General features: G+C 58.7%; 8 protein-coding genes across 8 annotated transcripts; 3 read left to right on the forward strand and 5 right to left on the reverse strand.

Annotated features, from left to right (window-relative positions):
- Positions 1-158: 158 nt before the first annotated feature.
- On the reverse strand, positions 159-779 carry GGTG_01617 (hypothetical protein; the record flags this gene model as incomplete). Its single annotated transcript, XM_009219384.1, has 2 exons — positions 159-604; positions 762-779. 2 exons carry the CDS (start codon positions 777-779, stop codon positions 281-283), a joined length of 342 nt encoding a protein of 113 aa, XP_009217648.1. The 3' UTR covers positions 159-280.
- Positions 780-1,117: 338 nt separating this feature from the next.
- Positions 1,118-2,922, forward strand: GGTG_01618 (homoisocitrate dehydrogenase; the record flags this gene model as incomplete). The annotated part of the gene is made up of 2 exons (XM_009219385.1): positions 1,118-1,715; positions 1,874-2,922. The coding sequence occupies exons 1-2, from the start codon at positions 1,691-1,693 to the stop codon at positions 2,920-2,922; spliced, it is 1,074 nt and encodes a 357-aa protein (XP_009217649.1). The 5' UTR covers positions 1,118-1,690.
- Positions 2,923-2,966: 44 nt separating this feature from the next.
- On the reverse strand, positions 2,967-6,284 carry GGTG_01619 (elongation factor G). Its single transcript, XM_009219386.1, has 4 exons — positions 5,925-6,284; positions 5,731-5,842; positions 3,540-5,566; positions 2,967-3,469 (listed from the first exon to the last, which is right to left on the reverse strand). The coding sequence occupies exons 1-4, from the start codon at positions 6,131-6,133 to the stop codon at positions 3,415-3,417; spliced, it is 2,403 nt and encodes an 800-aa protein (XP_009217650.1). The 5' UTR covers positions 6,134-6,284; the 3' UTR covers positions 2,967-3,414.
- Positions 6,285-6,393: 109 nt separating this feature from the next.
- Positions 6,394-9,477, reverse strand: GGTG_01620 (hypothetical protein). The gene is made up of 3 exons (XM_009219387.1): positions 8,193-9,477; positions 8,007-8,093; positions 6,394-7,919 (listed from the first exon to the last, which is right to left on the reverse strand). The coding sequence occupies exons 1-3, from the start codon at positions 8,512-8,514 to the stop codon at positions 6,874-6,876; spliced, it is 1,455 nt and encodes a 484-aa protein (XP_009217651.1). The 5' UTR covers positions 8,515-9,477; the 3' UTR covers positions 6,394-6,873.
- A 245-nt stretch (positions 9,478-9,722) lies between these two features.
- On the reverse strand, positions 9,723-11,572 carry GGTG_01621 (hypothetical protein). Its single transcript, XM_009219388.1, has 2 exons — positions 10,694-11,572; positions 9,723-10,614 (listed from the first exon to the last, which is right to left on the reverse strand). The coding sequence occupies exons 1-2, from the start codon at positions 11,285-11,287 to the stop codon at positions 9,910-9,912; spliced, it is 1,299 nt and encodes a 432-aa protein (XP_009217652.1). The 5' UTR covers positions 11,288-11,572; the 3' UTR covers positions 9,723-9,909.
- A 518-nt stretch (positions 11,573-12,090) lies between these two features.
- Positions 12,091-16,424, forward strand: GGTG_01622 (ABC transporter). The gene is made up of 4 exons (XM_009219389.1): positions 12,091-12,703; positions 12,786-12,898; positions 12,977-13,267; positions 13,329-16,424. Exons 1-4 carry the CDS (start codon positions 12,549-12,551, stop codon positions 16,013-16,015), a joined length of 3,246 nt encoding a protein of 1,081 aa, XP_009217653.1. The 5' UTR covers positions 12,091-12,548; the 3' UTR covers positions 16,016-16,424.
- GGTG_01623 (hypothetical protein) lies at positions 16,072-17,830 on the reverse strand. The gene has a single exon (XM_009219390.1). The coding sequence runs from the start codon at positions 17,583-17,585 to the stop codon at positions 16,542-16,544; it is 1,044 nt and encodes a 347-aa protein (XP_009217654.1). The 5' UTR covers positions 17,586-17,830; the 3' UTR covers positions 16,072-16,541.
- Positions 17,831-17,936: 106 nt separating this feature from the next.
- GGTG_01624 (nucleolar GTP-binding protein 2) lies at positions 17,937-20,818 on the forward strand. Its single transcript, XM_009219391.1, has 4 exons — positions 17,937-18,089; positions 18,155-18,469; positions 18,537-19,037; positions 19,432-20,818. The coding sequence occupies exons 1-4, from the start codon at positions 18,072-18,074 to the stop codon at positions 20,491-20,493; spliced, it is 1,896 nt and encodes a 631-aa protein (XP_009217655.1). The 5' UTR covers positions 17,937-18,071; the 3' UTR covers positions 20,494-20,818.
- The last annotated feature ends 818 nt before the right edge of the window (positions 20,819-21,636 follow it).

Genomic DNA, 21,636 nt, shown 5'->3' on the forward strand with positions numbered 1-21,636 from the left:
GCGTCATCCAACAAGCCGCACAACCCACCAACGCTATTCGTTCTGGCAATTGAGCAAACGGGCATACGAGGAAGCTCGGGTCTTTGTCGCATTCAACAAGCTGCAGCGGCGCTAGCCAGGAGTTGTGAGGAGCCATGTAGGTGTGTCTGGAGGTGGTGTGGCACTGGAAGATGTGGAAAAGAGTCGAGACCAGATGTATTCATTTCCCCAGACCACACGAGCTAAGAAGCTCCCCTCGAATCAGCTGCTGACAAAATTCACCCTCCTCCTGCCTCGGTCCTCAGCGCACCCTGGAGTCGGCGCGCAAGGGCCTGTCCTGCCGTGCTCCAGCGGTATCCACTTCCTCCGGATGGCACATTGGCCTGATATTGCGGACAGTCTGGTGGGCAGTCTGGGCACCTGTGGACGGAACGTTGGCTGAAGAGTCCGGGCCGGCATATGGCAATGAGACCAGCAGGGATGGCCCGCTAGGGCGGGCGTTGTCTCGAATCCATTTCAAGACAGCTGGCCATGGAGATCCGGGCTGTCGTGCCGTGAAATCGTTTGCCATCAAGCACGGTTGTCCGCTGCGGAGACGGGCCTCGCACAGGAACCCGACACTGTGCTGTGCATTTTCATTAGCACAAGCTACGCCGACCAAGGCAGATGCTAATGGCCCAGGCCCTATCTGGTTGGAAATCCACAGGACGACCTCAGGTAATTCTGTTGCTGTGGATGTGGGAGCTGGTCGCGATCAGGCCCAGCAACGACATCGGACGAACCGAGGGATTCCGTGACATGGCGACGGCGTGGCGCCTGTACAGAGAGTCAATTCTGGTGCATAATCGGCATTGCCGCTGTATCCTGTGCTTATAGGTATTTTGGGAGGGGCTAATTGCCACAGAGAAAAAGGGGTGCAGTCACCACGAAACCAGAAGAGGAGCAGGATTCTGCATCAGACAAGTCTGCAGCCTTGGACTCTGGTAGCGCGCCCTATCCGCCCGATCCAATACATCCCTGATTCCAGAAGCTTTTGGGCTGCAGCAACCACTTCGCTGTCTCATGCAGGCCCTGTTTCGGAATCTGGCGTCATGCCTGGCTCTCCATCTCTCCATCTCCATCTTTCCATCTTTCCATCTCTCCATCTCTCCATCTCTCCATCTCTCCATCAGGGCCCGACACCCTGAGCGGCGACGCGGCAGTCCGCGCCCGTGTTTCTTTTGCCCATCTGGGGCCGACTCCGAGCTTTAGTTTACCTAGATTGCCCTTTGGCTCTCATGCCCGCTCTGTCAGTTATCTCCTAAGGCTGCTGATGCGCGAAGACGGGCTTCAATCTGCAGCCCGCAATGTCAGCCAATCTCCAGGGGCAAGGGACACCCCCCTGTGCACCCCACACAGGCCACACAGGGGTTTCTCGGTCCCATCCGCTTCACCTTTGCGCACAAAAGCGGGCACAGGCCAGACAGTGTCTGGCGACGGGAATTGAACCTAAGCCACGACTCCGATATCCGGACCAGGCCAGCGCCCTCCACTATCGTTATCACACGCTGAATCGCCAGCCTTGGCCAAAAAGTCTGAGCCTGGGCCTTGCCGCATGTGCCGCCGCCTCACAACCTGGCACGAAAACCCCGAGGCCCAGCCAGACCGGAAGCTCGATTAAAACCCAATTGGACCGTGCTGGATAGCGGCGACACAACTCCAATAAAGCACAATGGCTGCCCGTGCTCTGAGAATAGGCAAGTCCGCTGTCGACCCCGGAGTTGTCTGGGCATGACATACTCCGATTCCGGAATACGCTCTGTAGTGAGGGGAGAAAGGAGAAAAAAAAGACAAGAAAAGAAAAAGGAACAAGAAGTCCTTGCGGGGTAGCGCAGCTAACCGTCTGCCTGGACAGGCCTCATCCCCGGTGATGGCATCGGCAAAGAGGTCATCCCCGCCGGGCGGCGGGTGCTCGAGGCGCTCCCCGCCTCGCTGGGCCTCAAGTTCTCCTTCCTCAACCTGCAGGCCGGCTTCCAGACGTTCGAGGAGACGGGCGCGGCCCTGCCCGACCGCACCGTCTCGGCGCTCAAGGCCGAGTGCGACGGCGCCCTCTTCGGCGCCGTGAGCTCGCCCACCAGCCCCGTCAAGGGCTACAGCTCGCCCATCGTGGCCCTGCGCAAGCGCCTCGACCTCTACGCAAACGTCCGCCCCGTCAAGTCGGTCCTGACGGGGCCCCGGCCGGTCGACATGGTCATCGTACGTGAGAACACCGAGGACCTGTACGTCAAGGAGGAGCGCACCATCCACACCGACGACGGCCTCGTCGCCGAGGCCATCAAGCGCATCTCGTACCGCGCCTCGCACCGCATCGCCACAATCGCCGGCGAGATCGCCCTGCGCCGCCAGAAGATCCGCGCCGCCGGCGCCGCCAGCATCCACTCTAGCCCGCTCGTCACCATCACACACAAGTCAAACGTGCTCTCCCAGACCGACGGCCTCTTCCGCCAGGCGGCCAAGGAGGCCCTCGCGGACCCGCGCTTCGCGGGCACCGTCAGGGTTGAGGAGCAGATCGTGGACAGCATGGTGTACAAGCTGTTCCGCCAGCCAGAGGACTACGACGTCATCGTGGCCCCCAACCTATACGGCGACATCCTGTCCGACGGCGCCGCCGCCCTCGTCGGCTCGCTCGGCCTCGTGCCCAGCGCAAACGTCGGCGAGGGCTTCGCCATCGGCGAGCCCTGCCACGGCAGCGCCCCGGACATTGAGGGCAAGGGCATCTCCAACCCCGTCGCCACCATCCGCTCCGCCGCCCTGATGCTCGAGTTCCTCAACGAGGAGGCCGCCGCCGCCAAGATATACGCTGCCGTCGACGCTAACCTCGAGGAGGGCAAGCTGCTGACCCCGGACCTGGGTGGCAAGGCTACCACCGAGGAGGTTGTCGAGGACATCCTGAGGAGGTTGTAAACACGGTGCTTGAAAATATGGGGGTTTGGGATGGGTATAGGGGGGGAAAAGGTTGAAGGCTTGGGATTTTTCTTCCATGGTATACATCTCGGCTATAGGAAAAGGTTGATATGATAGGCTTGGTCAAAACAGCTCGGCAGCCAATAGAGCAGAAATGCAAGTGACTTTGAGCGAGGATTTCTCTATGCTTTTGTGATGTTGTGTGCAGACTATCTACCAATGAGTCTTTGGCCCACTTGTCCTTTTGCGTGTATTCTTTTCCCGCCTGTCTTTGCTATCATCAAAAGGGCATCAGATCATCAAGCCTGGGGGTTTTCCCCTTCCAAGGCATGCCAGGCCACCTTGTTTTCTTTTACCCCCGGGACCAGCGTTTCCCCCAGAATGTCTATTACTTGTATTGTACATGTTGTTGTTTTATACAATCGGATACCTCGTGGACATACGCATCTGAGATTGGGGCTTTGCCCCTGGCCGCAAGGCATTCGTGTTGGTTTATTTTGTCCTCTTGGCCTCCAGCTCCGCCTCGTACTTGGCAACAAGCTCCTTTCTGTAAGCGGGAAAACGTAGTGTGTTAGCGTGATTCTTCAACAAAAGGGTCATCCTCTAACGGGACTTACTGTAGGTGCATGGGCGCTGCGGCATAGTGGCTAAACTCCATGCTGAACTCGCCCTTGCCCTGCGTGGCGGCGCGGAGGTGGGTGCTGAAGCCGAACATGGAGTTGAGCGAGCAGTCGGCCACCAGGGTGAAGTCGTCGGCGCCGACCTCGGTGTCGACAATGGTGCCGCGCTTGTTCATGAGCATGAGCACGGCGCCCTGGAACTCGACCGGGGCCGTGATGGTGGTCTTCATGAGCGGCTCGAGGACCTGGCCGCCGGCGTCGGGGAAGGCCTTGCGGAAGGCCATCTGGGACGCCTGGTTGAAGGCGTGGTCCGACGAGTCCGTCACGTGGGTCGCGCCGTCGGTGATGACCATGGTGGTCCCGATCACCTTGTGGCCCAGCAGGGGGCCGCGGGCGCTGATCTCGTCGAAGCCCTTGCCGCAGGCCGAGAGGAACTTGTCGGGGATGTTGCCGCCCACGACGCGCGTCTCGAACTGGTTCTTCTCGGCGTCCTCCGAGTTGGGCTCGATCCAGCCCACGACGCGGGCGTAGTCTCCGGGGCCGCCCGTCTGGCGCTTGAGCAGGTAGTCAAAGTCGGCGCGCCGCGTGATGGTCTCGCGGTACGCTACGCGCGGCTGGCCCGTCTCGCAGTCGACCTTGTACTCGCGACGCAGGCGCTCGACGTAGACCTCGAGGTGCAGCTCGCCCATGCCCGAGATGATGGTCTCCTCGGACTCGTCGTCGACGTGCAGCCGGAAGGTCGGGTCCTCGCGCTGGAACCGGTTCATGGCCTTGGAGAAGTTGTCCGAGTCGGAGCTGCGCTTGGGCTTGATGGACAGCGACATGACAGCGTCGGGCACGAACATGGACGACATGGTGTATGGCAGGTTGCCGTCGGTGAAGGTGTCGCCCGACGCGCACTCGACGCCGAACACGGCGCAGATCTCGCCGGCGCCGACCTCGGCCACGTCTTCCATCTCGTTGGAGTGCATGCGCACGATGCGCGGAATGCGCACCTTCTTGTCCGTCCGCGAGTTGAACAGGTTGGTCCCCTTCTTCAGGGAGCCCTGGTACACGCGGATGTACGTTAGTTGGCCGTAAGGGTTCTCCTCCAGCTTGAACGCCAGTCCGACGAAGGGCATGGCCGGGTACGGCACGAGCGCCGTCACGGCCTCGTTCTTGGCCTTGTCCAGCGCCACGTTCTCGACCTCGGACGGGTTTGGCAAGTAGTCGCAGACAGCGTCAAGCATCGGCTGGATGCACTTGTCGGCGAGAGCGGAGCCCATCATAACAGGGGTGAACTTTAGCGCGATGGTCGCCCTCCGGATCGCCGCCTTGATCTGCTCCGGCGTCGGCGTCTTCTCCTCGAGGAAGAGCTCTGCTATTTCATCGTCGACGTCGGCCAGCTTCTCAATGAGCTCCTGCCGCTTCTGCTCAGCCAGCTCCTTGAGCTCCTCGGGAACCGAGTTGGACACCCTGACGTTGACGCCCCTGGCACCCTCGGTGCGGATGGATCGCATATAGATCAGATCGACGACGCCCTCGAATTCCTTCTCGGTGCCGATGGGGATCTGGATGGCGGCCGCGGGGATCTTGAGCTTGGTGTTGATCTGCTCGACGGCCTTGAAGGGGTTGGAGCCCATGCGGTCCATCTTGTTAACGAAGCTGATGCGCGGCACGTTGTACCGCTTCATCTGCCTGTCGACCGTGATGGTCTGACTCTGCACGCCCGAGACGGCGCACAGGATCATGACGGCTCCGTCGAGAACCCGCAGCGCACGCTCGACCTCGATTGTGAAGTCGATGTGGCCAGGGGTGTCGATCAGGTTGAAGTGGTACGTGACATCCTCGCCGTCCTCCTTCTTGTTCCAGTCGGCAAACGTGGCCGCAGACTGGATGGTGATTCCGCGCTCCCGCTCCAGCTCCATCGAGTCCATCTTGGCTCCGACGGCATCCCGTCCTCTGACCTCGTGTATGGACTTGATACGGCCGGTATAGAAGAGAACGCGCTCCGTGACGGTGGTCTTGCCGCTGTCAATGTGGGCCTGGAGAGCGTGTTGCATGCAACGTCAGTAGAGGAACCAACACTGAAGGCGTAACTGTTTCGAGGCAGGAGGGTGTGCCGCTGCCCGGGAGCGGGATGCTGCCGCCCCCGCCGCGCCCGGGGCAGGGATAGGCGGCATGATGCCGGCCGTTGACGTTGACGTACCGCAATGCCGATATTGCGCACTCGTGAAAGCCTCAGCGCCTCCTGCGGGGTCATGGCGGCGGCCGCGCTCTCTGCCGTGAGGCTCTTCGCTGCATCCTGGGCCTGCTTGAGTCTGAAGGGAGCAGACAGCACGCAAGACATTAACGACTGGTGCGCGAGGGGCGGGGAGAGGTAGATGCGCCCTCGCCACTTACGCAGCCTGCGCGGCCGTCAAGGCGCGCAGCCTCGAGCTTCCGCTGAAGCACCGGCTGCCGTAGCCCAGCCGTGACACGGTCCGGAATGACGCTGGACGCGCCCCCCTGAGGCCTGCAGTCTCCAAGCTGTAAGTCCGGCCAGGCGCCGCCAGCCCGGAGCCGAGCAGGCGCCGACCCAGCGTTGCTACCACTGTCCTAGGCACCCTCATTTTGTCTAAACGACAAACAAGAAAGGGCTCGAGAAGACAATACCACAGGGAGGGGAAGAATTACCAAACAGATACTAGGAATAGTAACGAACCACCACCACCCGCAGCTCCAATTCGTTTTTTGGCGCGCACCACCAATCGATAATTTTTTTGGACCCCTGCCGCCAACCAAGGTCTGATTAGCCAATGTTGAGACACCCTGCTGGCCACAGTCCCCACACCCACGACTTCGGCCCACCAAAGCTTCGAAGGCTTCCAATGCCACCAACACCAGGGCCATGCAACACATGTATTCCAACCAACTCAATATTGACCACATGTGTGATAGATGACACCTGATGAACATTGCCTATGCATCGCTATCAACCCCGAATATCACAGGTTGTCGAAAACGCAATCAAGTTTGATACTCTGCAAGGTACCGATAAGATAGAACGGGCAGCATTGCGAGTCATGGGCCAAATAAAGCGGATATGTTTGCCTCCGAATCTAAAAGAAGAAAAAACAGGCCCGTACTCTCGTTGGAGAATCCACCTATATGGCACTCCTATCGTGACTTTCGTAATATAACACTCGTTGAAAAGAAAAGAAAGCTCCATTATTTTGGGTATAGATATCTGTGATGGAAAGCAGAGTAGAAGCAAAAAAATCGGAAGCCAACGCCAAGACTCCATTGGGCAATGCAAATAGACCGACACCGGTGGACGTGACATGACAGGGCGTCGGAACAGGCTGGTCCATCACCAGGCCATGCTAAAGGTCAGGGCAGCGCCGGCCGCTAAAAGGGGCAACCCAAGGCCCAACATCTTGGGCGGCGCTGCCGACCTGCTCACGCCTTCGTAGAAGCCCATCTGGGCGACAAAGGCCGGGGATGTCACGAGAGGCTTGACGGTAGCCTGCTCCTGATTGGGGGCCACGGTCGCCGATGGGATCGGGGCGCCGCTGCTCGGGAAGGGGATAATGTTGGAGCTGGTCGAGTTGAAGTCGGTGGGCGCGATGCCGACCTCGTTGTTCACGAGGTCGTAGACGACGTATGCGGACCGCAGGAACGTGTCGCCCAGGATGAACGGGTCGCCCGTGAAGTTTTGCATCCCAAACGTACACGCCTTCTGGCCCTTGTAGACGCCCGCGGTGAACTTGAGGCCCTCGGTCATCTCCAGCACGAGCTCGTCCATCTGCACTTGGATCCTCGGACCGTTGGGACCCGCAAACCAGAACTCGAATATGCCCTTGCTCTTCTGCATCGAGCACGGAATCATGGCAAGTCCCATGTCGTCAGACCAGACCGCGCCCGTCTCCCTCCAGGTCTGTTGGGCCAGGTCCTGTGGCAGGTACGAGAGCGTCGTGCCCGAGTCCAGGACAACAGGGATGGGGAAGGTCTTGGAGGTCAGAACGTCCTTGCCGCTGTTGCTGTGTGCCTCTAGTGAGGTCAGAGCGACAAGGAAGGATGTGTAGTTGCCTGACTTGCCGTCCTCGTAGATCTTGATGCGTGTCAGGTTCCCCTTGTACTTCTCCGTGTCGATGCCCCCAAACAGTATGTTCCCGGTCGACGACTGCAGATCGTTAAGCCACAGGCTGTACGCGTTGGTCCGTATCATGCCGTCGTCCAACATGGTGGCGGGGAGGTTCGGATATGGGCTGGACGAGGAGTTGGTCGTCACGATGGCCTCGTTTAGGGGGTAGCCTATGCCAGCCAGGCCGTACGGGATGTCGCCAGCCAGGCCTAACCCCATGGTGAGGTTGGCCACCGTAGCCGAGCCGATGGCGAAGCGGTCGGTGAAGTAATCTAGCAGGGACAGCTCGAGTCAGCCTCCTCACTTCGACACTATAGTCGGGGCCGGGAGGATGAATGTTGTCGACATTGAGCGCTTACCTCCTTTTGAGTGGGTCCCGTCTAGGTACTGTATGCTGAACCTGTCCTTGCCAACCGTCTTGAACCCTTTCGAGTCTGACGGGGTAACTAATTGCAGGCATTCATGGTCAGAGACGACTCCGGCATCCTGGTTCGGCAGGGCGACCAGTAGGGTGAGGGGGAGACAGGGCGGGGGGAATATCGTACAGGAGCCCAGACTGCAGCCATTGGGTTTCTTGGCCGATGGTTTACAAGCGGACGTAGCAGGCACCCATATGTCGCTACTGCCGGTGTCCAGCTGCAGGGTCAGGTTCTGGGGAGGGTTGCCAACGGTGCATGTCAAGAAGTAGCCGCCTCTTGACCTGTCGTTGGTGATGACCTCCTCGAAAGTGTCCGCTGGTGCCCTCCTGTCTAGCCTCGGATGGGGTTCCAGTTGTCGCCTCTCAATGTCGAACTGGACCACGCCCTCAACGGCCTGCGAGACTGCGACAAGCAGCGACCCAGAGACAACGGCCAGCGATACCCTCATTTTTGGTTCCTTCTCCCCAAAGTGGCAGCAGCGTTTTCCTTTTTTCTTTTTTTTTTCTGCTGTCGTCAACCGGGATTGCTCTCTATTTTCTTGTTCTCCCTTCCTCGTCTTGCGCGATTGATTACTTTTCCCGGCCTAAAGAGTGTTCGCCCACAGGCGCCCGGCGCCGCGGGCTGTCGCGGTTGCTGCGATGCGACACGTTGGAGGCGCGTGGACAGCCAAGTGAGGTGATGACGTCTCCAGGCCACAGGCTGCGGGCTGGCGGGCGGGCGGCCTAACAGGCTCGGGTCGTAGTCCGGTGCTCCGTCAAGGGCAGTCTTGCGGGAGCTACGGACAAATCTGGCAGTTGGGCTGGGCCGCGGCGGCACGCATCGGTGGATGGCAGACCTGGGCCTTCTTTCGCTCGAAACGAAGGGCGAGGCGGAGCGAAAACAGAGTCGTGGATGCTCAATCATGGCAAAGGGAAAGACAAGGTCAATCCGGAGGAGTTGTGCGGAATATGATGGACAGGCAGATGGGAAACCCAAGAAAAGCCAAGACGCTTGTGGACGAAAATGACGCCAAGCGGCGCTGGGGAAGCAGCCAAGCCGTGCCCATTGGAAATGGGTGCCCTTATTTGGCTGGAGAGCATGGAGCGTTCGGAGGCACAGGCTGGGCACAGGCTGCCTGGAACCCGCCCCTGGCTGACCGCTGCCCCTTCGCCGCCCCCGCGAGGCACTGTCTTGGAGGCGACGGCATGGAAGTAGGAGGGTTCCATGATGGGATGAAGCGACTCCCGCAGCATCATGTCCATGGCGATTTGATTTGTGACCTTGGAGGGCAGTGGCCTTGCCGCCCATGCCATGTTGCGCCGGCGTGCACACTGAACGAGATTGGCGCTATGCCGACCTCCAGTGGAGAGGAGGCATCGACGTGTTTGAGTCGAGGCCAAGTCATGAAATATAAATTATGGGTCGCGTGAACCCATCCAGCGAAAAACCGAGCCGGATCTTCGGCACACCTTGTTTGACTCCGCTGCGCATTGAAACCCGGCCCGGACGCCAGTGCGACGGCATGCCCTGCGCCTGCCCGTTGCGCTATGCCCTGACCGCGCTGGTGTTTCTTGGGCGAGCCCAGCTCCCGAACACCAGCCGTCAGGGTTGGGGTTGTAGGGCCAGCTGCCTAGCCTGGCGCCAGCTTGGCATTCGGTTTGATATGCAACCGGAGGTCTGGGCAGGACTTGCATTAATGGGGCCCTCCTATTGGCCTCTGGTGTTTGGATGTTTCTCTTTAGGCATTGTTGAGGACGCGCGCAGTATAATATCCCGATGGATATCACTAGGTAGATACCTACCTACGAAAATCAGATCCTATTCCCACCAAGTACACGTTCACGATTTAGACCGCTTGACCTCTTCAAAATCTCTTCTCGAGGTAGTCTCCCAGCCTCAACAGTGCTTTCTCCAGGACTTCTGTCTCGCACGTGTACCCGATCCGTACAAAGCCTCGAAAGTCCTTGCCATTCCCAAAACACGTCGACCCAGGGACGAACATGACGCCCGTCTCTCGCAGCACGTCTATACAAAACTTCTCGTCGTCGATCGACTCGTCATCCTTGCTGAAGAAGACAAATGCCGTTGTCCCTGCAAGGGGCTTCACCCAGGAGCAGGCAGAGCTGTGTTTGTCCACAAAAGCCTCGAGGAGAGAGAGGTTCTTCCGTGCCAGGTCAAGATTTCTTCTTATGAGAGCCGGTCGGACCGCTGGCGACAAGGCGAAGCTGGCGACACTGTCATCCAGCTGCGAAACACTGATAAGCGTGTAGTCGCGTCCAGACGCCAGAGACTCGATGAGGCTGTTGTTCCTGCAGGCGAGCCATCCAATCCGAATACCAGCCAGCGCATAGGCTTTGGACATGGACCCGCTCACGATGGTCCTCTCGTACCCCAGGGAGAGGGCTGAGGGTGGCTCCTCGTCTGCACCTAGGCCGTGGAAAAGGGGCCGGTAAACCTCATCGGAAAGCACCCATATGTTCCACTTCCTGGCGGCCCCCACGATGCCTTGAAGCACGGACTTTGGGATCGGCGCGCCGCTGGGATTATTTGGGTTGTTGATGACGATCAGCTGTGGCTAGTTGTCAGACAGGCATGGACTCATTATCGCATCAGTGCCACGGCTTGCGGCGCGGCATATTGAAACAGACCTTGGTGTTTGTCTTGACCAAATGGCCCAACTCCTGCAGGTCAGGGACATAGCCATTCGACTCCTTCAGCTTCCACAACGATACCTCGGCGCCGAGAGACTCTGGAACTGAGTATAGTTGCTGGTAGGTAGGGTAGACACAGATGACATGGTCTCCTGGCCCGATCAAAGTATAGAAGAGCAGAAAGTTGGCAGAAATGGCCCCAGCTGTCACCAAAACATTCTCGTGTGGCAGCTCATCATCACCGTCCGCGGCGCCGTAGAGGGACGCCACGTTACGGCGAAGTGCATCTGAGCCACGGATGGCTCCGTATGTCAGCTTCCTGGAGGATGCGGTCACGAGCGGGTTTAATCCAGTCTCCTTTTCCGAAGACAGCTCGACGAGGTCCTGAACCGAGACGGATGCTGCACAAGTTTCTGCGATGTTGAGGACCCCTGGCGTATGCTCATATTTGTCCATCCATTGCTCGACTGCGAATGGTTTGAGTTGCACCATGGCGCTGGTTGATGCTGATTTGCGGAACGTGTGTGGGTGGTGTGTTGAGACTGCGCAACGTTCGTTACTAACCAGAAATCCCCGGGAAAATCGCCGCATTTAACACAGCGGTTGAAGCCGTTATAAACGGTGGCCTGCGATGATATTAATTCCCTGGTCTCAAGCTCTGACGCCCTAGTGGCTAGAGGTTGACATACTGACCCTACTGACCCCGTCCGTAAGGGCGCGCCTTGTAGGTACCATGAGCGGGGCAAGAATCAAAGTTATCTCATCTCAGTGGCACGCTTTGATATACCCGTATCTGCCTGCGTCCCATATTCAGTCACCCATCAGGAAGCAATGTCCAATGTACATGCTAGAAACAAATTTAGAAGAACAAGCCAGGGGATTGATAGATGTGTTGGCAGCGAGCTAGAAGACCGTGGCTCATCGCCAAGGCCCGAAGCCACCCATATCTACGGTTGTCTGATGTGCTGAAAGTGTCATTTGAACTTGCGAGGAAGGTACAGTGCCTACGTACCTCATAACGAGGTCCCTACCACCACATCTGGGTTCCGAGGTACCGAGAAACGAAACGTCATATTTAAGTTGCTGCAGAGCAGCATTGCCTTGATGCTGCAGGCATCTGGGCCGAGGCCCCTTCACTGGCGCGGGTGATTGGGTTGCGGTTGCTCGGTTGGATGTGGGCGGGGGTTAATCCCTGCTGGGATCCATTGCGGCCGTCATCAACTTGGAGGAGACCTGGGGAAAGATGCAAGGTCGGGGCGGGTGCTGTAGTGATCGGGGTGGCAGACCAGGCAGCCAGCAGGCCGAGCACTGCCACCCACTCTAGACTCCAGGCGCGGCTCGCACGTTCGCTTGTGCGCCCGTCACTGTCCCGCCCTTTCCCCTCCAGGCGATCTGGCAAGAAATCTCTCAGCAGGAAGACAGGCAGGCAGCGGCGGCTTATCTGTTCCAATTCTTTCTCCCAACCAATTGCTCGAGGGCCCTGGAGGCATCCGCTGCCTGACCATCCGACTCATGAAGCATCAGGCCCAGAGCCCAACGCTTTTTGGACGATAAGAGCGTGGTTGAGTCGTGTCTCCTCACTTGCGACGCTGTGCTCCGCCTAAAGCCACTGGGCACGGACGGCCCTGGAGACCAGCGCTAGCGCTACCCCAAACCGGCTCCTGATTGGGGCTTTCTAACTGGGTCGGCTGCATAGTCCCCCTGGCTACGGGGTGCTTTCAGGCGGTCGACATCATCCACGCCGACCGCGGCCCGCCACACGTCTTCCTAGACTCTGACGGAACAACGGCCTGACGCGCTCACCAATTCCGACAGCTCGAGCCATCGCGCCTGTCGGCATTCATCCGCAAAGATGCCGCCAAGACGATTCCATGCGCTCGCGCTAGGCGCAGCCTCGCTATTGTTGCTGCCGTCGCTGGCGTCTGCCTCAGCCAACTTCACTTCTTACGACTCGATGCGGGCGCAGCTTGCGCTGATGGACGACCGGCCCAAGGACTGCCCGCCATGGTGCGATTGCCCACCCAACAAGGCGCGCTCGGAGGATTATCTACCAAGATGGCTGCTAACATGTCCCACCGTCTCTTGACAGCTTCAACTGCCTCTTGCCGGCATACACTTGCGGCCAGTATGGACAATGCAACGAATACGATGGCACCTGTCGGTGTCCCGAGGGCTACAGTGGCCTGGACTGCATGGAGCCTCGTGAGTTATTCCCCTATAACCTCTGCGTATGGATACCTGTGTTCGCTTCGTATTAATTAACCTTCATCTCTTGTGCAGTCTGCGGCTCCCTTGCGCGCGGCAAAGACCGCCCCATGCGCAGCGGTGACACCTGCTCCTGCGACGAGGGGTGGACGGGCATCAACTGCAATGTCTGCACCGAGAACAAGGCCTGCAATGCGCTGATGGAGGAGGGCGAAGGTGGCGTCTGCTACCAGATGGGCGACGTCGTCAACCGTAACTACCAGATGTGCGACGTGACCAACAAACCGATCCTTGACATGCTGGGTGGCCGCAAGCCCCAGGTCACCTTCGACTGCGACCAATCCACAGGCATTTGTGACTTCCAGTGTATGTTTTATCACCAGATATCGTGGCGGCGAGGCCAGCCTTGCTAACATGATTCGCGCAGTCTGGATCGATCAGAAGGAATCCTTCTACTGCAACCTTGAGCAGTGCCAGTCCACGGCCGAATTCGACGAGGCCCGCAATAACACCGCATATGACTGCAACAAGATCAAGTGCAGCTGCATCCCCGGCCGTTTCCTCTGTGGTGAAGATGGGTCGGTTGACATTGGAGAGTTCCTTGACCAGGAGATCAAAGGCCCGGCCACCTTCAAGTGCCTTCAGAAATCCGGCGGCATCAACAACTGCGATTTCGACGAGGCTGCCATGAACGAGCTGATCAAATCCATCTTTGGCGACAAGACCATAACGCTCTCCTGCCGGTCGGGCGAGTGCATGTACCACACTCAAGTTCCCGGCTACCAGCGTCCTGTGCCAAAGATCAACACGCCACTTATCGCCGGCGTCATTGCCATATGCTCCTTGTTCCTCGCCGCCGCGATTCTGGCCATCTGGTATCTCTCGCGCCGCCAGTTCAGACATGGCCCCATTCACCTGGATGATTCCGACGACGAGGCCCTCAAGCTCATGACGGACCACAAGCCTGCGTCCCTCTACTTCCAAAACGTGGCATACGGCCTGAATGGCAGACAGATCCTCTCGGGCATACAGGGAATGGCCCATCCCGGCGAGATCATGGCTATCATGGGTGCTTCCGGTGCCGGAAAGACTACCTTCCTGGATATACTCGCTCGCAAGAACAAGCGCGGCCTTGTGGGCGGAGACTTCTACGTCAACGGCGAGAAGGTCGACGATACCGACTACAAGAATGTCATCGGCTTTGTGGACCAGGAGGACACCATGTTGCCCACCCTCACTGTGCACGAGACCATTCTGAACAGTGCCCTCCTCCGGCTGCCGCGTGAGATGAGCCGCTCCGCCAAGGAGCAGAGGGTGCACGAGGTCGAGAAGCAATTGGGAATCTACCACATCCGAGATTCGCTCATCGGCTCCGAGGAAGGCAAAGGGCGCGGCGTATCGGGCGGAGAGAAGAGGCGAGTTGGTATCGCTTGTGAACTTGTTACGAGCCCCTCGATCCTCTTCCTCGACGAGCCTACCAGCGGTCTCGACGCCTACAACGCCTACAATGTCATCGAGTGCCTCGTGACCCTGGCCAAGACGTACAAGCGCACCGTTATCTTCACCATCCACCAGCCCAGGTCCAACATTGTCGCCCTCTTCGACCGCCTTGTCTTGCTTGCACAGGGAAAGACTGTGTACTCTGGACCCTTCCATCAGTGCCAGGACTACTTTGACCAGATCGGCTACGCCTGCCCACCGGGCTTTAACATCGCCGACTACCTGGTTGACCTGACTATGCACGCTGGATCCACCACATCCTTCGACGACGGTTCCCTCTCGGCAGATGCCGGCAGTGTCGGCCCCAGTAGCACTCGTGCCGTCAAGTCCATTGCGAGCATATCTGGAGGTAGCGTCAACGATGACAGTGGCGCCGAGGCCTCGTCATCAACGAGGCCCAAAGGCAAACGGCGGGACTCGGTCAAGACACGCCAGGAGAGGGAGCTCTTCACGCGACGCAAGAACACGGTTGATACCGCTGCGTCCTCTGATGCCGGCGAGGAGATCGGCGCGTACCGTCTCCACAAGCACCCCCAGACGCTTTCCTCGCCTCTCGCGGCCGACGATCTGCATGACCTTCCACCAGCGGCTATGGGCGGCACGGATTTGGACGTCCTCGTCGGCTCTTTCGTGCAGTCGGACATCGCTGGGACTACACACGATGAGATTCAACAGGCTATCGCCGGGGCAGAGAGCGCAAACGGCCGACACTCATCAGGATACAACCCGGACGGGCCCAACATCAACGTCGGCGTCATGGGTCGCGGGTACGCCCGTATCAGCTATGCCCGCCAGTTCATCATTCTGTCCCAGCGCACATGGAAGAACCTCTACCGCAACCCGATGCTGATGTTGATGCACTACGCCATGGCCATTGTGCTCGGTGTCCTGTCTGGCTTCCTTTTCTATGGCCTGACCAGCGACATTCCTGGATTCCAGAACAGGCTCGGCCTGTTTTTCTTTGTTCTGGCTCTCTTCGGGTTCAGTACGCTCACCAGTCTGGGCGTCTTCTCTGCCGAGCGGCTCTTGTTTGTCAGGGAGAGGGCCAACGGTTACTACTCACCCGTGACCTACTTCGCCGCCAAGATCATCTTCGACATTGTGCCCCTCCGCATCATCCCTCCCATCCTCATGGGCTCCATCATCTACCCCATGACCGGCCTCGTGCCAGATGCGCCCCACTACTTCACCTTTATCCTCGTCCTGGTTCTGTTCAACTTTGCCTCGGCTGGCATCTGCCTCTTCATTGGCATTGTTTGCAGAGACCCCGGCGTTGCGAACCTGCTCGGTAGCCTTGTCATGCTCTTCAGTCTTCTGTTCGCTGGTCTTCTCCTGAACCAGAACGCCATTCCAGATGCCGCAAAGTGGCTGCAGTCGCTCTCGATCTTCCACTACGCGTTCGAGTCGCTCATCGTCAATGAAGTTAGCCACTTGACTCTCATTGACAAGAAATATGGCCTTGATATTACCGTGCCGGGGGCCGCTATTCTGAGCTCCTTCGGATTCGACAACGGCGCCTTGTGGGCCGACGTCATCAACCTAGGTGTTTTCGGTGTCATCTTCATCATTCTGGCTTATGCCGCCATGCACTTCCTCCTTGTTGAGAGGCGGTGAGTGGTGCCGCAACAGCCGAGCCTCGTTTGGTGTTATTACAATGCAACATAACTGGGCCTAGGTAGAGGAAACCTGGGCTATTCATGTATCTCATTTTGCTCTTTGTCTCCTACTTTTGTATCTCGTGCATTTGAAGTCTTCCCCCAGCCAGCGCCATTGTGCTCGCTCCACCTACCACCAGTTCCTTGTGAGATTTCAATACATATGTAAATATTCATCACATTTGACCTACACTTGGCAACATGTAGGGCCTTTGAGCGTCGGGCACTACTCGATACATGGGTGCCTACACAACATATAGTTGGAAAATCGCAACTCCCCGACATATCTTTACGATAGATAAGCTCGAAGGGTGCACAACATGAGGTTGAACTGAATCCGAACCAGTTTTCGAAGCATGTTCACGAATAGGTCGTTTTGTTACATGGCGATAGCAGAGTGACACAGCGATTTACATTGATGAGAAGCATGCCCGTCCACTTCGAAGGCTAGGGATGCATGCATCCCCTGCTCCACGGGATGGTCTTTATGAACTTGACAGCTTGCCGCCAGTGAGCTGCTCAGCCACAGCCTTCTGTCGAGCGTGCTCGCGAGTTTCGCTCGTGCCGGGTGTGGAATCCTTGCTCGCCCTGGCGAACTGGTTCATCAGCTCCTTGACCGTGATGGGCGAGCCGTCAAGGTCCCACAGGTTCTTGGTGTGTTGGATGCTCTTGTGCGCGTCGGCGAAGTACGTGGGGCGGAACATGGTCTCGACGTGGCGCTCGAGCTCCTCCTCCGACACGATGAAGTTCTTGGCCGCCATGTAGAGCTCCTGCAGCGCGTCGCGGCGGGCCTCCGACTTGGCGGCAGCCACCGCGGCTGTGCGCTCGGTCGACATGGCGGCGCGGTCGAACCGCTTCGGGTCGAGCAGGACGGCGGTCGACAGGACCGACCGGCGCACCGTGGGCCTCGTCAGGCGCTCGTCGTCGGGCTCGGGGGCGCGCGCGGCCGCGAGCCGGGTCCGGAGCCGGGAGTTGGACGAGGCCCGCGCGAGCGAGTCGCGCCGCCTCTGGCGCTCGTACAGGCCGCCGATGCCGTCGGCCAGGGCCGCACGCCGGCTGTCGGCCATGGTGCGGCGGAACTCGGCCAGCGACGAGCGGGGAGGGCTGCCGGTCTGCTCGGCCCGGGAGCGCGGCATAGCGCGGTCGACGTAGCCGGCCTCCAGGCGCGGGTCCACGCCGGGCTCCTTGCGGCGGCTGCCGGCGCCGGCGGTGGTGCGCGGCAGCCGGTCGCCCGGGGCGGTGAGCTTGCGCAGGTCAAACACCCGCCTGGGCACGGGCAGGCGGCCCCGCACGCGCTCCTTGGGTTCGCGGTTCGGCTGGACCACCCCCGGGACGGTGATGAATTTGGGGGACTCGGGCGGGATGCGGATCCGGCATTGCGCCGGCGTCGTGCCGAACTGCCTGGGGCCGGTCCTGCTGGAGTGTGTGGTTGGGCACGTCGCTGCTGCCCGCAACGGCACGCTGGCGACGAGGCTCGAGGCCGGGCGCAAGGCTAGCCTTTGGCTGCCCAGGGGTAGTGGTGGTGGCATATTCGGAGGGGGAGGGGGGACCCAATTGGGCCTGTTTTTGGGGGAGGGTCAAGTGCCCTCTGAGGACAAACTCAACACGAATCGAACTCCTCCCCGAACCACCCTCTCGTCGTGTAGGGAGGAGAAAGCGGGGTCGGTGCTTGGGTACGACAGTTTACTTGCCTCAGGGCTGGAATCGAAGCTGTCCCCTACGTGCTGAAATTCTGTCTGCGGATTGTTTCCAAAGTGAGGCACGGCGACTCGACGATCTGCAACCTGATTGGCCACGCTGCGCGACAATGGCTGGGGATGCGGGCGGTGAGAAGCAGTGGGGACGGGCTGCTTGTAGTGGGGTCTGTCAGAAAAAAAAAAGTTCGGCCAGCCTTTTGAGGCGCGCCCGCCGAGGTTCCCAATCCGCTGAGCTTCCCAATTCTCTTGTACCATTCCCATTGAGGCATCTCTCTTTCCTCTCTCCCCAATACGCGCTTGCACATAGTATTGGGAACAATGGGGACCGGAAAGAAGGTAAGTTTCATCTAGTGCGCTCCCTAACTAAAGAAGCTGCATACTAACGCCATCCCATCATACAGGAGGCGACTCGCCGAGTCCGGCAGGGCAAGGTTGGCGATGGCATGTCCAATGTCAGGGTCAAGGGCGAGAACTTTTACCGCGATGCAAAAAAGGTGAAGCAGGTCAACATCCTCAAAGATGGAAGGCCACAACGCAACGCGGAGGGCAAGATCACCCAGGCCGCCTCATACCAGAGCAGAGACGTCCCGACCGCCGTCATCGAGCCGAACCGGAAATGGTTCACCAACACCCGCGTCATCAGCCAGGACACCCTGACTGCCTTCAGGGAGGCCGTGGCGGAGACGGAGAAGGATCCCTACCAGGTTCTTCTGAAGGTACGCACCTCGCCCCTCGCCGCATGCTGGACCCCGTTGAGCGCCCATCTGACCATGCCTTGCACAGACCAACAAACTGCCCATGTCCTTGATCAGGGATGGCTCCGAAACCAACGGGCTCAAAAAGCACCAGGCCAAGATGACCCTGGAGACGTCGCCTTTCGCCACCACGTTCGGGCCCAAGGCGCAAAGGAAGAGGGTGAAGCTCTCTGTCAGCTCCATCACGGACTTGGCCGGGGACACCGACAAGAGCCTGGACACATACAAGGGGAGGCAGGAGCAGATCAAGCTGTTGAGCGGCGCTTCCGGCTCTGCGCAAGACGGCGAGGACGATCCCGGCGTCTCTATTGCTAAGGAGGCCGTCTTCACCAAGGGCCAGTCGAAGCGCATCTGGAACGAGCTCTACCGCACCATCGACAGCTCCGACGTCATCATCCACGTGCTCGACGCCAGAGACCCCCTCGGAACGAGGTGTCGGGCCGTCGAGAAGTACCTGAAGGAAGAGAAGCCGCACGTCAAGCTGATCCTGGTTCTAAACAAGGTGGACCTACTTCCAACCTCCGTCGTGGTGAGTGCTCACGCTGTGCCTACCCATGCCCCTCACCCCTTCTCCCCTTGCCCACACTCTACCCACATACCCCCAATGTTTAGTCAGGTACGCCTTCCGCATTCACTTGCACAATGGGGTTGTTCCGTTACACATTGGGAAAATCAAATTCCGGTCTCGCCAGCTCCTGATTTTCGGATTAGGGGCCGACGGTCCCGTCTTGGTGACCTGTCATGAGACTCGGTCTTGGTTTATTTTGAGTTGAAATCTGCGAGGCCCTTTCCAGGGCCTTCTGGTTGCGGAATTTCTTAGTAATGAATCATACACACCCGCGACACCCATACTCGCGCTTTTTACGTATCCTTCTTTCGCTCTGTCGGCCCAGAGATGATGCTGACATTTCTGGAAACGCAAGGCATCGTGGATTCGCGTCCTCTCAAAAGAGTACCCAACTGCTGCATTCAGGAGTTCCATCACCAACCCCTTTGGCAAGGGCTCGCTACTCGGGCTTCTCAGGCAGTTCTCGGGTCTGCTTTCCAACAGAAAACAAGTCTCGGTTGGGATCGTCGGCTATCCCAATACGGGAAAGAGCAGTCTCATCAATGCTCTCCGAGGCAAGAAGGTGACCACAGTGGCACCCATCCCTGGAGAGACGAAGGTGTGGCAGTACATCACGCTCACAAAACGGATGTATCTCATCGATTGTCCGGGTATTGTCCCACCAAGCAATGACGCCTCGCCTCAGGACCTTCTTCTGCGAGGCGCGGTGAGGACGGAGAAGGTGGAAAACCCTGAGCAGTACATACCTGCAGTTCTGGCCAAGACCAAACAACGACACATGGAGCGGACGTATGAGCTCCAGGGGTGGAAAGATCACATTCATTTCCTTGAGCTTCTGGCTCGCAAGGGCGGCCGGTTGCTCAAGGCTGGCGAGCCAGACGTTGACGGCGTTGCTCGTATGGTTTTGAACGACTTCTTGAGGGGTAAGATCCCGTGGTTCACTCCGCCGCCGCCTCTGGATGGAGATGCTGCAGACGGCATCGAGGGCCGCGAAGGCAGGCTTGGTGAAATGCCAAGGAAACGGAAGAGAGACGACGCTGAAAGCGTCGCAGACACTTCCATGGACGCACCCTCTCCTACACCCGGCGGCAATGATGAGACCGAGTCGGAAGATGAGTTTGAGGGCTTCGGTAGTGGTAGCGAGCCTGATGCGGACTCTGACTCCGATTCGGAAGTGGAAGCGGCCGATAATGCTATTACGTCTCAAGATGTCGCTGCTGCTGAGGACATAATAAAGCTGGACGTCTCTAGTGACGACGACAGCGGAGACGAGTCGGTGGAGTACGGGGAAGACGGAGATGCCAGCGAGAAGGAGGGCGAGGAGGAGTCTGATCCATCAGAGATTGACTCGATAAGTCGGAGACCATCCCTGTCGTCACGGGGATCTAAAGCAAGCCGACGACAGAAGTCGAGGTGATATAGGCATAACGGTAGAGAGCGGACCAGCTCTCCTGCGCGGCTTCGTTTGCCCGGCGGCACAAGATTTCCTGTGCGTCAATAAGATCCACGATCTAGGTGACGTGGACCGCTTCGGTCACGACATGCGGCCACAGCAGACGACAGTTGTCGCCGCCCCCTACCAGGTGTCCAAACAATTATCTGGCTGGGCATTTGACGATGCACAAACCCACCCGCGCTTTGTGGAATCAGCCAGCGTTACAGATAGTCTATTAGACTAGAAATGATACCCACTTGACATCTGCACGTAGCAAGTAATTCCATGTGACGCTTAGATCACCTAGAGTCTTGTCGACCGATATGACCATAATCCTGCCATGCCAAGCTGCTGGCGTGGGCTGGCCCTTGCGAGTGACGACACTGTTCCCGCCCCCCCCCCCCCCGAATGCCCCCGCCACTTGATTGGTTTGATGATTTTCTTAATGGGGCATTTATCACCTTTTCTTCTACTTACAAAGAGGCCTAGACACAATGAGTCCGATTGTGAAAGAGCACCCAGAACAATGATACAATATATGTACATAGGTATACAGGTATTTCTCAAGCCTCGTCAAGCACGATCGCTATGATTTTATTAAACAGTCTTGAATTCGGGCATATATACCGACCGACTCTTCCGTTGGTCAAGAAGAACAAGCTAAGCAGGCACCTACCTAGGCAGCGCATTCCGCCCTACTCCTCAACGTCATAATCCCACACAGCGACCCCCTTTGACTTGGACTACCACAACCCAATAGCAGCATTCCAGCTGACCATGCCCAACCACACGCAAAAGCTCTCCGCGGCCCAGGCACCGCCGACGGGTGGCGGCGACGGCGAGGACCGCAGGCTGGGTCTGGTGGGGGACGTCCTGTCGTCCCTCTGGCGCCGCCTCTGTGGCACGCATGGCGAGCAGGAGCAGCAGCAGCAGCAGCAGCGGCAGCAGCAGCCCGCTCCGCCGTCGCACCAAGGGGACGACGTGACGGGCGCGCGCGAGGGCGACGTCTACCGCGCGTCCGGGCTTGCCGAGGAGGGCAGGGCCGGGCCGGCTAGGTGGGTGTAGAAGACTAGATGGGCGTCTGGTGGCTTTCGTGGGCGTGGGTGTGGTATGCCCAGCGACAGA

Source organism: Gaeumannomyces tritici (genome assembly GCF_000145635.1).
Source record: "Gaeumannomyces tritici R3-111a-1 unplaced genomic scaffold supercont2.1, whole genome shotgun sequence".
Lineage (NCBI taxonomy): Eukaryota > Fungi > Ascomycota > Sordariomycetes > Magnaporthales > Magnaporthaceae > Gaeumannomyces > Gaeumannomyces tritici.